The sequence below is a fragment of the Homarus americanus genome, unplaced genomic scaffold, assembly GCF_018991925.1.
Source record: "Homarus americanus isolate GMGI-L3 unplaced genomic scaffold, GMGI_Hamer_2.0 scaffold35493, whole genome shotgun sequence".
Taxonomy (NCBI): Eukaryota; Metazoa; Arthropoda; class Malacostraca; order Decapoda; family Nephropidae; genus Homarus; species Homarus americanus.
This window is the reverse complement of record NW_024738972.1, coordinates 1-15,188: the sequence shown is the minus strand read 5'-3', so window position 1 is coordinate 15,188 and position 15,188 is coordinate 1. Positions and strand designations below refer to the sequence as shown.

Here is a 15,188-nt window from a genome sequence, read left to right as displayed (position 1 = left end):
TCACCTCCTACCCAGTACATCAAATTTATGTCTCATTTTTCAACATCTTATATTGATAGAGTGAGTCGCTATTAGTCTTATTCTTATCGCTCTTCCCGGCTCTTATTCTTATCGCTCTTCCCGGCTCTTATTCTTATCGCTCTCCGGCTCTTATTCTTATCGCTCTTCCCGGCCTATTCTTATCTCTCTCCCGGCTCTTATTCTTATCTCTTCCTGGCTCTTATTCTTATCGCTCTTCCTGTCTTATTCTTATCTCTTCCCGGTCTTATTCTTATCTCTTCCCGGCTCTTATTCTTATCGCTCTTCCCGGCTCTTATTCTTATCGCTCTTCCCGGCTCTTATTCTTATCTCTCTTCCCGGCTCTTATTCTTATCTCTCTTCCCGGCTCTTATTCTTATCTCTCTCCCCGGCTCTTATCAGTGTAGCAACTTCTGAAACTCTTGTGTAAAAAAAAAGAAGTTTAGTGTAAAATAATTTGAAGAATGTAAATAATGTGTAAAAAAATGGAGATAATGTATAGTATAGTAAAATATCTAATGAGTGATAAAATTGGTGTAAAATTGGTGTAAAAATGTGATAAAATGGGGGTTAAAAGGTGTAAAAAAAAGTTACAAAATAGGTGAAAGTGTGTAAAAAAAAGTGTAGAAAAATGGATGAGAATGTAAAAAAAAAATTGGATTAGTGTAAAAAAAAAATTAAATGGCGGAATGGTAAAAAAAAAAATATCAAAAGTGGGTTAAAATACGTAAATAATATGTAAAAAAAAACTGTAAAAAAAAATTAGCAAATGTAAAAAAAATAAGTGGGAAAGTACAAATAAGAGATGAAAAGTTTAGTGATAGTAAATGAATGAGCGTTGAATGTAAATGGTTAAGAGCGGTGGTTTAATTTAAGTTTTAGGGCGCTGGTTTAACACTCTAGGACGATAGTTTAAGTCTTCGGACGATGGTTTAATACTTAAGACGATGGTTTAACTTTTAGGACGATTGGTTAAGTTTTAGAACATTGGTTTAACACTTCTAGGACGATGGTTTAAGTCTTAGAACGATGATTTAATACTTTAGGGAGATGGTTTAATATTTAGGACCATGGTTTAACACTTAGGGCGATGGTTTAACTCCCATAAAATTACAAATTTTAATCAGGTTCCTCACGCGGTTAAACAAACGACTAATATAAAAAGTTAACATATGCAAATCTTTAATAAATTAGTTGTAAAGGAATTAACTGTATGCAAATCTTTAATGAATCTGTTGTAAAAAAAAATTAACTGTATGTAAGTCTTTAATAAATCTGTTGTAAAAAAATTAACTATTTGTAAATCTTTGATAAATTAGTTGTAAAAGAATTAACTATTTGTAAAACTTTGATAAATTAGTTGTAAAAGAATAATGTTGAGTTGAAGTTACACTGGAAAATAAATAAATCGCGAGTCTTCAGTAATAGTAACGGGGAGCAAAGGTCACCAGGTGTAAACAATGGGGTCACCAGGTGTATACAAGGTCATCAGGTGTAAACAAGGTCACCAGGTGTATACAATGGGGTCATCAGGTGTAAACAAGGTCATCAGGTGTAAACAAGGTCATCAGGTGTATACAAGGTCATCAGGCGTATACAATGGGGTCACCAGGTGTAAACAACCGGGTCACCAGGTGTAAACAAGGTCACCAAGTATAAACACCAAAGGCACCAGGAGTAAATAAGGTCAACAGGCGTAAACAAGGTCACCACGTGTAAACAACAAGATGGCCAGGAGTGAATAGGGTTACCATCTGTAAACACCGCCACTAGGTGTAAACAACGTCACCAGGTGTAAAAAAGGTTACCAAGAGTAGATAACACACATGTAAAAAAAACATTTCAAGTGTAAACAAGACGAGCAGCGGTAAACAATACTCCCGGGTGGGTTATGGTGGACGTGTAGGATCGTGACTCTAATTGTAGTTTGTCTTCCTTGTTTCCTTGGGAAGTAAATCCAATGGTTAGGTTAGGTTAGGTTAGGTCACGTTAGGTTAGGTTAGGATAGGTTAGGTTAGGTTAGGTTAGGTCACGTTAGGGTAGGTTAGGTTAGGTTAGGTTAGGTTATGTTAGGTCACGTTAGGGTAGGTTAGGTTAGGTTAGGTTAGGTTAGGTTAGGATAGGATAGGTTAGGTTAGGTTAGGTTAGGTTAGGTCACGTTAGGGTAGGTTAGGTTAGGTTAGGGTAGGTTAGGTTAGGTTAGGTTAGGTTAGGTTAGGTTAGGTGTCTTCAAAATTTCAATGAGGTGAACAAGGATACAAAGAAAAATTGAGTTCAGAAGTGGCAGTAAGCTGTGACCTCCGCTGCCTCGACGAAATGATAAAAAAACATGAGTGAACCGTGTGTGCCTTCTGAAGGAAAGACCCAGTGAGAGGAATGTATTCAAGTTTGGCAGCGCTGAGTGAGTTGCTCCTACTAAAATTAGATATTGTTGAGTGAGTTTTTGTTAAGTCGCTGAAAAAAGGTGTTTTTACCCCCCCTCCCCCAGTGGGTATATTAACGATGTATAACACTCAAGTGAAAATCCCGAAGAAAACAAACCATCGTTAAGGGCGTGAGGTTAACCCGTAGCTGTTGGGAGTAAAAAAGGTTACCAGCTGTAAACAAGATGATAAATGGGAAAAATGAACGTGAGTTAAAACAGGATCGCCAGATGTAAATGGGACGGACAGCTTTAAGTCAGATGAAACACACAGATAAATGTAAACGGAGGAGCGTCTCGTACCTGATTGATGGAGGACTTGAAGAACTCCATGGACTGCTCGAGGGCGAAGGTATCGGAGGAGCAGGTGTCGAGGATGAGTGCCCCGAGGGTAAGGTTGGGCAGGAGGACGGGGTCTTGGTTGATCATGTCGAGGGCGTACATCATCGCCTCCATGCGCTGGATGCCCTTCTCCTCCTTGATGGACCCGCACGGCTCGTCCACGCCTCGCTCATGCATGGGGAACATTCCTCCGAAGATTACGTCGCCGGGGATGTCCACCATCTTGACCTTGTCGGCTTTGCCCGCGTGGGTCAGCCGGGTCAGGGTCGTGACCTCTAGGAGTAAGAGGAGCAACAAGAGGCCACGACCTTTTAGTAAACCTCGACCTCTCAGGAGGTGAGTGAGGCAGGAGGCGGTGGCAGGCAGCACGACCAACACACATGAGAGTAGGTGCTGCCCCCGCCGGTACCAAAGGTGGCGATACCTTCCTCGGAGTCCGGTTTTCTTCCGTCCCCCTTCCGTGCCGTCTCCTGGGGGTGATTCCTGCCCCCAGCCACCTGTGGTCCGACCCGTGACCTGAGACAGGCACTCGGCCCCGAATTCACATGAGCTTGGGGTCAGTGGCGCTGGGAGGACGACGGAAGCGTCAGTAGTCATGTCAAAGGAGGTCGCCGGGATCGTATCAACTTGGCCCACTACCCCACTCACCGGAGGTGGGGACGGTGATCCCTGGGGTCCGTCGACTGTAAGGACCCGCCACGGAGATGCGTCCCTGGGGGCTGTGAGCCCCAAGGAGTGTCGGGACGCCCGGATCATGATCCGCTGCGGCAGGAGCTACCAGTGCACGTGGTTATGCTGCTCCTGCGACACGGCTGCTGGTGTGGCTCCCCCGCACACCATCCTCACCCTGGTATTGTTTACACACAGCAGGTGATGGCTAGTTCCTGCACACTTGTCTTACTATTAGAACCATTCCTCGTGTGTGTGTCATGGTTGTAAGCGTCCTGGCGCGCCTCTACACTGATCACTGACTCAACACTCAACAATCACAACTCACCACTACTGTACACCGCTAGTGTTGCTGCTGCCCACTATTATTTATTTTCCTTTAGCACAGGTGTTGCTGGACCGCTCCAGCTAGGCGGTCCAGTGGGCCGTGGGGGGGCCGGGCCAGAAGCTGGGGCTCCCCCCAACCCCCTCCTCGCCTCTACCTCACTTCTCACACTCCCACAGTAAGTGAGAAAATTCAGTCACTGGTGATGAGTGTGTCCGTCAGCCAGCACCACACACACCTGACCGCTCACGTCTGTGATAAAACACCAAAGTTTAAAACACCGAACACAAACTTTCACAACACCGTCTACATGATGAGTCCCACCGGGGGATGACTACAGGATCACACGAGCAAAAGCCGCGAGCCGCAAGTGACCGCGAGTTGGGAGCCGGGCGGCGGACGGCAGGTGGCAGGAGAACAGCAGAGTGGCAGGGTGGTAGCAGCGGCAGCGGCGGTGTCGGCCGCGGTAATGGTGGAGCAGCTGGCCCGTGACCCGCCACAGAGCTGCCCCCAGCCTGAGCCTGCGCCTCCACACCTGCACTCACGCACGCCCGCCCCCCACCACCCCCGCCCCCCGGGTTCCTTATCCCATCTTGCTGGTCTCTAGCCCTCTTTGGTGGTCTCTAGCCCTCTTTGGTAGTCTCTAGCCCTCTTTGGTAATCTCTAGCCCTCTTTGGTGGTCTCTAGCCCTCTTTGGTAGTCTCTAGCCCTCTTTGGTAATCTCTAGCCCTCTTTGGTGGTCTCTAGCCCTCTTTGGTAGTCTCTAGCCCTCTTTGTAGTCTCTAGCCCTCTTTGGTGGTCTCTAGCCCTCTTTGGTGGTCTCTAACCCTCTTGGTGGTCTCTAGCCCCTTTACTGGTCTCTAGCGCTCTTAGCTCTAGCCCTCTTTTGCTGGGCTCTACCCCTCTTTACTGGTCTCTAGCGCTCTTTACTGGTCTCTAGCGCGCTCGCTCTTTACTGGTCTCAGTCGCTCTTTACTGGTCTCCAGCGCTCTTTACTTACTGGTCTCCAGCGCTCTTTACTCTCCATGCTCTTTAGTCTCCAGCACTCTTTACTGGTCTCCAGCACTTTTACTGGTCTCCAGCATACTTTGCTTACCAGCGCTCTTTATGGTCTCCAACCCTCTTTAATGGTCTCAGCTCTTTTTACTGGTCTCCAACGCTCTTTACTGATCTCCAGCCCTCTTTACTGGTCTCAGCACTCTTTACTGGTCTCCAGCACTCTTTACTGGTCTCCAGCACTCTTTACTGGTCTCCAGCGCTCTTTCTCCACCTCTTTTAATGGTCTCCAGTCTTTTTAATGTGGTCTCCAGCGCTCTTTACTGGTCTCCAGCGCTTTACTGGTCTCCAGCGCCTCTTTTAGCGCTCTCCAGCGCTCTTTCTCAGTCTCAGTCTTTACTGGTCTCTAGCCCTCTTAACTGTTCTCTAGCGCTCTTTATTGGTCTCTAGCCCTCTTTGGTGGTCTCTAGCCCTCATTACTGGTCTCTAGCCCTCTTAACTGGTCTCTAGCCCTCTTTACTGGTCTGTAGCGCTCTTTAATGGTCTCCAGTGCTCTTTACTGGTCTCCAACGCTCTTTACAGATCTCCAGCGCTCTTTTACACAGTGCTCAGCGCTCTTTACTGGTCTCCAACGCTCTTTATTGTTCTCCAACCCTCTTTGGTAGGGTCTCCAGCCCTCTTTACTCCAGCCCTCTTTACTGGTCTCCAGCGCGCTTTACTGGTCTCCAGTGCTCTTTAGTGGTCTCCAGCGCTCTTTACTGGTCTCTAATGCTCTTTACTGGTCTCTAGCCCTATTTACTGGTCTCTAGCGCTCTTTACTGGTCTCCAGCCCTCTTTACTGGCCCCCTCTTTACTGGTCTCCAGCTCTTTACTGGTCTCAGCCCTCTTTACTGGTCTCCAGCCCTCTTTAATGGTCTCCAGCCCTCTTTAATGGTCTCAGCCCTCTTTAGTCTCTAGCCCTCTTTAATGGTCTCAGCACTCTTTACTGCAGTCTCAGCGCTCTTTACTGGTCTCCAGCCCTCTTTAATGGTCTTCAGCCCTCTTTAATAAGCCCTCTTTAATGGTCTCAGCCCTCTATAATGGTCTCCAGCCATCTTTAATGGTCTCCAGCGCTCTTTACTGGTTTCAGCCTCTTTAATGGCCTCCAGCCCTCTTTAATGGTGTTTAGCCCTCTTTACTGGTCTCTAGCGCTCTTTACTGGTCTCCAGCCCTCTTACTGGGTCTCTAGCGGTCTTTACTGGTCTTCAGCCCTGCTTTACTGGTCTCCAGCGCTCTGTAATGGTCTCCAGCCCTGCTTTAATGGTCTCCAGCCCTCTTTAATGGTCCCCAGCCCTCTTCAATGTCTCTAGCCCACTCTTTGGTCTCTAGCGCTCTTTACTGGTCTCCAGCCCTCTTTACTGGTCTCTAGGTCTCCTGGTCTCCAGCCCTCTCTTTACTGGTCTCTAGCGGTCTTTACTGGTCTCCAGCCCTCTTTTGCTGTCTCAGCCCTCTTTACTGGTCTCCTAGCGGTCTTTAGTGGTCTCTAGCGCTCTTTACTGGTCTCTAGCCCTCTTTACTGGTCTCAGCCCTCTTTACTGGTCTCCAGCGGTCTTTTAGTGGTCTCTAGCGCTCTTTACTGGTCTCTAGCCCTCTTTACTGGTCTCTAGCGCCCTTTACTGGTCTCAGCCCTCTTTACTGGTCTCTAGCGTCTTTAGTGGTCTCCAGCCCTCTTTACTGGTCGCCAGCCGTCTTTACTGGTCTCTAGCGCTCTTTAGCGCTCACTGGTCTCCAGCGCCTTTACTGGTCTCAGCCCTCTTTAATGGTCTCCAGCCCTCTTTAATGGTCCCCAGCCCTCTTTAATGGTCTCTAGCCCTCTTCACTGGTCTCAGCCCTCTTTCCCTGGTCTCCAGCCTCTTTACTGGTCTCTAGCGGTCTTTAGTGGTCTCTTTAGCGTTTTACTGGTCTCAGCCCTCTTTTACTGGTCTCTAGCGGTCTTTTGGCTTTGTATGCTCTTTAATGGTCTCTAGCGCTCTTTACTGGTCTCTAGCCCTCTTTACTGGTCTCTACTGGTCTCTAGCGGTCTTTAGTGGTCTCGCGCTCTTTAATGGTCTCTAGCCTCTTTACTGGTCTCCAGCCCTCTTTACTGGTCTCTAGCGCTCTTTACTGGTCTCCAGCCCTCTTTACTGGTCTCCTGGCGGTCTTTAGTGGTCTCCTAGCGCTCTTTGTAGTCTCTAGCCCTCTTTACTGCGCTCTTTACTGGTCTCTAGCGCTAGCCCAGCCCTCTTTACTACGGTCTGGTCTCTCTAGCGCGCCCTTTACTGGTCTCTAGCCCTCTTTACTGGTCTCTAGCGGTCTTTAGTGGTCTCAGCCTCTTTACTGGTCGCCAGCCGTCTTTTACTGGTCTCTAGCGCTCTTTACTGGTCTCCAGCGCTCTTTACTGGTCTCCAGCCCTCTTTAATGGTCTCCAGCCCTCTTTAATGGTCCCCAGCCCTCTTTAATGGTCTCTAGCCCCTCTTTACTGGTCTCCAGCCCTCTTTACTGGTCTCTAGCGCTCTTTACTGGTCTCTAGCGCTCTTTAGTGATCTCCGGCCCTCTTTACTGGTCTCTAGCCCTCTTTACTGGTCTCCAGCCCTCTTTACTGGTCTCTAGCGCTCTTTACTGGTCTCAAGCTCTTCTGGAGTCCCTTGTAATAGTCTATATACCTGCACTTGTAGCTGTACTACCCGTTATTTACCTGCGTCTGTACCTGTATATACCTACCATAAGCTTGTACCTCTACCCGTTATTTACCTGCGTCTGTACCTGTATATACCTACCATAAGCTTGTACCTCTACCCGTTATTTACCTGCGTCTGTACCTGCCATAAGCTTGGACCTGCAACTCTACTACTTTTTTCTCGTTTGTTAAAATTAAGTAAATATAAAATTTCTGGGACAAAGGAATTACTCGATGCCAAGATGTGATGTTTACAAGTTGCTCTCGCTCTCTCTCTCTCTCTCTCTCTCTCTCTCTCTCTCTCTCTCTCTCTCTCTCTCTCTATCTACAATCTAAGGGAGAGAGGAGAGAGAGAGAAAAGAGACAGACAGATAGACACAGAAACAGACAATGACTCATAAGACTAGAGATTATTATTATTATTATTAGTTTTATTACTGTATTATTATTATTATTATTATTATTATTATTATTATTATTATTATTATTATTACTGTATTGTTATTATTATTATTATTATTATTATTATTATTATTATTATTATTATTATTATTGTGATTAATACAGACAGACAAACAGACACAGACATAATTGGTCTCGTTACTAAATCAAGGTTGGGGAGGAATCAGTCAGTACAAGGCCTCACCTGGTCACTGTACACAGGTGATACTACTCCTGCTCCCTAGTGAGTCGGTATACGAAGACAGTATGATATGAAATACAAACTAACCACATCTAAATGTTAATCTGGCCTAACAACCCCTAGCTAGCAACCTTCAACCAGCCCTACTTGCCAGCCCTAACCCAACAACCCCTAGCAACTAACCTAACCTAACCTAGCCTAACTTAACCTAGCCTAACTTAACATGACTTCACCCAATCAATTACTTCTGTCTAATCAATGAGATTCTCTTAATCGTCTTCCCTAATCTTTTACGCGTTTTCTTTTATCTCTTCTAATCTCTCGTCTGTTTCCCCCAGTCTCTCATTTTCCTCCCCGTCTCTCATTTTCCTCCACCAGTCTCTCATTTTCCTCCCCCAGTCTCTCATTTCCTCTCCCCAGTCTCTCATTTCCTCCCAGTCCTCATTTCCTCCCCAGTCTCTCATTCTCCTTTCCTCCAGTCTCTCATTTTCTCCTCCTCCAGTCTCTCATTTTCTCCTCCAGTCTCTCATTTTCCTCCCCAGTCTCTATTTCTTCCCCAGTCTCTCATTTTCCTCCCCCTCATTTTCCCCTAGTCTCTCATTTTCCTCCCCAGTCTCTCTCATTTTCCTCCCCCAGTCTCTCTCATTTTTCCTCCCTTTCATTTTCCTCCCCAGTCTCTCTCATTTTTCTCCCCCAGTCTCTCATTTTCCTTCCTCCAGTCTCTCATTTTCCTCCCCAGTCTCTCATTTTCTTCCCAGTCTCTCATTTTCCTCCCCCAGTCTCTCATTTTCTTCCTCCAGCTCTCTCATTTTCTCCCCCAGTCTCTCATTTCCTTCCTCCAGTCTCTCATTTTCCTCCCCAGTCTCTCTCATTTCTTCCTCCACTCTCTCATTTTCCTCCCCCAGTCTCTCATTTCCTCCTCCAGTCTCTCATTTTCTTCCTCCCCAGTCTCTCATATTTTCTTCCTCCAGTCTCTCATTTTCTTCCTCCACTCTCATTTTCCTCCCCAGTCTCTCATTTCTTCCTCCAGTCTCTCATTTTCCTCCCCAGTCTCTCATTTCTTCCTCCACTCTCTCATTTTCCTCCCCCAGTCTCTCTCATTTTCCTCCCCAGTCTCTCATTTTCTCCCCCAGTCTCTCATTTTCTCTCCCAGCTCTCATTTTCCTCCTCCAGTCTCTCATTTTCTCCCCCAGTCTCCTCATTTTCCTCCCCAGTCTCTCATTTTCCTCCTCCAGTCTCTCATTTTCTCCCCAGTCTCTAATTTTCCTCCCTGTCTTCAATTTTCCTCCCCAGTCTCTCTCATTTTCTTCCCCCAGTCTCTCATTTTTCCTCCCCCAGCTCTCTCATTTCCTTTCCTCCCCAGCTCTCTCATTTTCCTCCCCCAGTCTCTCATTTTCCTCCCCCAGTCTCTCATTTTCCTCCCCAGTCTCATTTTCCTCCCTCCAGTCTCTCTCATTTTCCTCCCCCAGTCTCTCATTTTCTCCTCCCCAGTCTCTCATTTTCCTCCCCAGTCTCTCATTTTCTCCCCCAGTCTCTCATTTTCCTCCCCCAGTCTCTCATTTTCCTCCTCCAGTCTCTCATTTTCCTCCCCCAGTCTCTCATTTTCCTCCCCCAGTCTCTCTCTCATTTTTCCTCCTCCAGTCTCTCATTTTCCTCCTCCAGTCTCTCATTTTCCTCCCAGTCTCATTTTCCTCCCCAGTCTCTCATTTTCCTCCCCAGTCTCTCATTTTCCTCCCCCAGTCTCTCATTTTCCTCCTCCAGTCTCTCATTTTCCTCCCCAGTCTCTATTTCTTCCTCCAGTCTCTCATTTTCCTCCCCCAGTCTCTCATTTTCCTCCTCCAGTCTCTCATTTTCTTCCTCCACTCTCATTTTCCTCCTCCAATCTCTCATTTCTCTCTTCCAGTCTCCTTTTTCTTTTCTATCTCTGTTAATTTTTCCAAATCCATCTTCATTCTCTCCAAATTTTTATCCCAATCCCACATTTCTTCCCTTCCTAATCTTTTCGAATCTCAATTTTTCTCGCCTAATCCCTCATTTACCTTCCCAATCCCTCATTTATTTCCCTTATCTCAATTTTCATTCACACCTCTTTTTTTCTCTTTTTCTTTTTACGGGGAACAGCCCACCTGGGCACAGGTCACTGACCCTCAACGAGAAGAAAGGCTATACTGTGTTAATCTACACCACGAAGATGCCGGAAAACCAGCCTTTTAAAGTGAGACATTGTGTGAGTATGGAAACACAGAAGAAGGCAGAGCATTCCACAGTTTGGCTGTGTGAGGAAGGAAGGAGGTACTATAACGGGTTATTCTAGTGTGACCGACATCCACAGAGAAACGGTGGGCACCGCGGGCAAGACGAGTGTTACGAGCCCTCAGCCTTGCCGGCGGTACACAGGATGCCAAATCCACCGAACATTGCCCGTTAAAGTACCTGTAAAAGAGAGAGAGTGAAGCAACATTGTGGCGAAGAGAAATTGAAGAAAGATTATCAACTAAAGGAGGAGAGTTAATAAGACGAAATGCCTTTGATTCCACCCAATCTTAACAGTTGGACAGAAGAAGAGCCACCCCAGATATGAGAGCAGCACTCCACGTTAGGACGAATGAATCCCTTATATACTTGAAGCAACTACTCAGGAGTGAAGTAGCAACGGCATCTGTACAGCATTCCCAGCTTTCGGGAGGCAGCTTTAGCAATGTTGTGGATGTGTGGCTTCCATGATATATTAGAGGAAATGGTGAGGCTTAGCTTATCTATTTCAGAACTTGGCAGAATGATAGCATCCTGAAATGTGATTGGTGGGAGATCATCTAATTTGAAAAGTGTAATAAGTAAATACTGAGTTTTATTACTATTGAATTTAACCAAGTTTCTACCTCCCCGTTCGGAGACGCTGCGTTACCTAATCCTTCAAAATTTTACTCCCAATCCCCATTTTACCTCCCACATCCCTCAAATTTTATCTCTAATCAAACTTTTTCCCTCACGTTCTTCCTTCCCTAATCCTTCAGTTCCCCCTACTCGTTGTTTCCAATCTTCCTTCACTTCCCTAAATCCTTCGCTCCACCTCAGCTCTACCCAATCTCCCATCGTGTAGATAAGGTAATGTAGAAGAGGGAGTGAAGGAGGGAAGGAAAGGGAGGCTGGCCAGGAGAAGCAGAAGGAGTAAGGGAGATAAAGGGAGGAAAAGGGAGGCAGAACAGGAAGGGAGGGAAGGAGGAGGGAGGGAAAGGAAGTCAAGGCAGAAGAGGAAGTGAGGGAGGGAGGGAGGGGAAAGGGCAGAAGAGATTCAAGGGGGATTGAGGGAGAGACAGAAAGGGAGGCAAAACAGGAAAGGGAGGGAAGGAAAGGGAGGGATTAAAAGCCTTATGAGTAAAGTTGTCTCCAGTTTACATGATCCTATTGGAATATAAATGGCAAGGCCCAAGGAGACGATAGCTCAGGGCAGACGTGTTTAAGATAGACCGTGAGTGAGTGAGTGAGTGAGTGAGTGAGTGAGTGAGTGAGTGAGTGAGTGTGTGTGTGTGTGTGTGTGTGTGTGTGAGTGTGAGTGAGTGAGTGAGTGTGTGAGTGTGTGTGAGTGTGAGTGGTGAGTGTGTGGTAAGTGAGTGAGTGAGTGAGTGAGTGAGTGTGTGTGTGTATGTGTATGTGTGTGTGTGAGTGTGAGAGTGAGCTGATAACTAAAATAGGGAAATTGAGGCAAAGAATACGATAAATAAAGGGATAATTAAATATAAGATGAATAAGGAAACAGAGAGAGAGAGAGAGAGAGAGAGAGAGAAATCAGAAAATTAGTTTTATGTAAATGGCCAAAGTTGATGGAACAATGGCCACCCTCCCTGCATACACCTCCTTAAGATGGCCCCTCGAGTTGATTGCCTGATATATAGATAGATAGATAGATACATTAGACAGTTAATAAAAAAAGAAAATAAAGTAAAAAAAAAGAGAAAAAGAAGAAGAGAAACAAAATATACGAGACAATAAAAAATTAACAAAGAATTTAAATGGACCACAAGACAGTATGTGGGAACCAGAGTGTGTTGATAAATGGGGGAATAAGAGAAGATGGATGAAATAGAACAGCTGAGACAGTGATAGCATGGAATAAAGGAATAAATATAGGAAATAAACACTAAGGATAATCCCTACCCATTTATTTAACCCTTTTAGAATATTCCCTTTAATTTTAACCCTTTTAGAATACCTTTATTTTAACCCTTTTATAATATACCCTTTGATTTTAACCCTTTTAGAATATACCCTTTGATTTTAACCCTTTTATAATATACCCTTTGATTTTAACCCTTTTAGAATATACCCTTTGATTTTCACCCTTTTAGAATACCCTTTGATTTTAACCCTTTTAGAATATACCCTTTGATTTTAACCCTTTTAGAATACCTTTATTTTAACCCTTTTAGAATATCCCCTTTGATTTTAACCCTTTCAGAATATACCCTTTGATTTTAACCCTTTTAGAATATTCCCTTTGATTTTAACCCTTTTATAATATACCCTTTGATTTTAACCCTTTTAGAATATACCCTTTGATTTTAACCCTTTTAGAATACCCTTTGATTTTAACCCTTTTAGAATATACCCTTTGATTTTAACCCTTTTAGAATACCCTTTGATTTTAACCCTTTTAGAATACCCTTTGATTTTAACCCTTTTAAATTTTTGATTTAACCTTTAGAATACCCTTTGATTTTAACCTTTAGAATATACCTTTGATTTTAACCCTTTAGAACATTTATTTTAACCCTTTTAGAATATACTGATTTTACCTTTAGAATATACCTTTGATTTTAACCCTTTAGAATATACCCTTTGATTTCACCTTTAGTTCTTTGATTTTAACCCTTACCTTGATTTAACCTTTAGAATACCTTTATTTTTACCCTTTAGAATATCCCTTTGATAACCCTTTCAGAATATAACCTTTGATTTTTAACCTTTTAGAATATTCTTGATTTTAACCCTTTATAATATATACCCTGATTTTAACCCTTTATAATATACCTTTGATTTTAACTTTAGAATATACACTTTGATTTTAACCCTTTAGAATATTCTCTTGATTTTAACCTTTTATAATATACCCTTTGATTTTAACTTTAGAATATACCCTTGATTTTAACTTTTGTAATATACCTTGATTTTAACCCTTTTAGAATATATACCCTTTTGATTTTAACCCTAGAATATACCCTTGATTTTAACTGTTTAGAATTCTTTCATTTAACCCTTTAGAATATACCCTTGATTTTAACCTTTAGAATATTCCTGCTGATTTAACCCTTTTAGAATATCCCTTGATTTTAACCTTAGAATAATTTTTATTTTAACCCTTTAGAATATACCTTTGATTTAACCCTTTAAAATATACCCTTTGATTTTACCTGCATATACTGTTGATTTTAACCTTTAGAATAATAACCCTTTTTAACCCTTTTAGAACACTTTATTTTAACCCTTCATAATAACTTTATTTTAACCTTCTAATAACCCTTTAATTTTAACCCTTCATAATAACCCTTTATTTTAACCTCATAATAACCTCCTTTAATTTAACCCTTCATAATAACCCTTATTTAACTCATAATAACCTTTATTTAACCCTTCATAAAAACCCTTTAATTTTAACCCTTCATAATAACCCTTATTTAACCTCATATGTTCCTATTTAACCCTCATAATAACCCTTATTTAACCCTTCATAATAACCCCTTTAATTTTAACCCTTCATAATAACCCCTTTAATTTTAACCCTTCATAATAACCCTTTTAATTTTAACCCTTTTAGAATATACCCTTTGATTATTTTACCCTTTTTAGATTACCCTTTTCAATTCAATCTTTATCAAAACATGTTAAATACAACAACAACATTTTACCAATAACAAATTCGTACAAAAACTGGACGTAGAAGAACCAGTACAGACAAACACACCAAGAAAATAAATTATACAAAAACAAAAATATTTAATAAATTTGGAAATGGCCAAAAAACACCGAAAATACAATAAATCTAAAAAAAAAAAAAACACGAATGATGTTCAAAAAGACAAACAAACATACAAACGAAATGTATTAAATCCATCCATAAAAAACACAAACACGACAAACATTTAATTAGGAGAACTTTCAAAGGCAGATCCCAGATAACTTAACGTAAAGCATTGCGAAGTATTGATGATGACGTAATATTGTTGAGAGAGAGGGGGACGGGGGAGATAGGGAAGGTGGGGAGGAGGGGATGGGGAGAAAAAGGGGGGAGGAGGGGAGAGGAGAGAGAGGGGAGGGGAGGGGAGAGGAGGGGAGAGGAAAGGGGAGAGAGGGAAGGGGAGAGGAGAGGGGAGGAGGGAGAGGGGAAGGGGAAGGGAGGAGAAAGGAGGAAGGTGGGGGGAGAGAGAGGGGTAGGGGAGAAGGGGAGAGAGGAGGAGGAGAGAGGAGGAGGGAGAGAGGGGAGGAGGAGAAAGGAGGAAGGTGGGGGGGGAGGGGAGAGGAGAGAGGAGGAGAGGGGAAGGGGGAGAAGGGAGAGAGGGAGAGGAGAAAGGAGGGAAGGTGGGGAGGGGAGAGGGGGGAGAAGGAGGAGAGGGAGGAGGGAGATGGAGGAGGGGGAGAGGAGAAGAGAGGAGGAAGGGAGAAGAGATGGAGAGGGAAGGGGAAGAGAGGGAGGGAGAGGATGAAGGGAGAGGGGGAAGAAAAGGAGGGAGGAGAGACAGGAGTAGGGAAGAAAGGACGAAGGAGAAGGAGGAGAGAGGAGGAGGGGAGAAAAGAGAGAGAGGGAGGGATAGGGAGAGAGAGGAGGATGGAAGAGAAGGAGGAAAAGGGGAGAGAGAGGGAAAGGAAAGGGAAGGAGAGAGGGAGAGAAAGGTGGAGGGAGAGAAGAAGGATAAAGAGAAAAGGAGAGAGAAGGGGAGTATGACGGAGAAAGAGAGAGAAAGTACAAATAAGAACACTACTGAGACAGAATGAAATGGGAAGAGAGACAGATGAAGAGAGGAGCAGAGAGAGAAAAAGAGAGATATACGGTAATTTTACTAACGAAACACACAAGATAAGTGAC

At 44.0% G+C, this 15,188-nt stretch overlaps 1 protein-coding gene across 1 annotated transcript; it reads right to left on the bottom strand.

Annotated features, from left to right (window-relative positions):
• Positions 1 to 2,743: 2,743 nt before the first annotated feature.
• On the bottom strand, positions 2,744 to 4,229 carry LOC121874399 (the record flags this gene model as incomplete). Its single annotated transcript, XM_042378527.1, has 1 exon — positions 2,744 to 4,229. A coding segment is annotated over exon 1 (795 nt), but the record flags the coding sequence as incomplete, so codon positions are not given.
• Between the last annotated feature and the right edge of the window lie 10,959 nt (positions 4,230 to 15,188).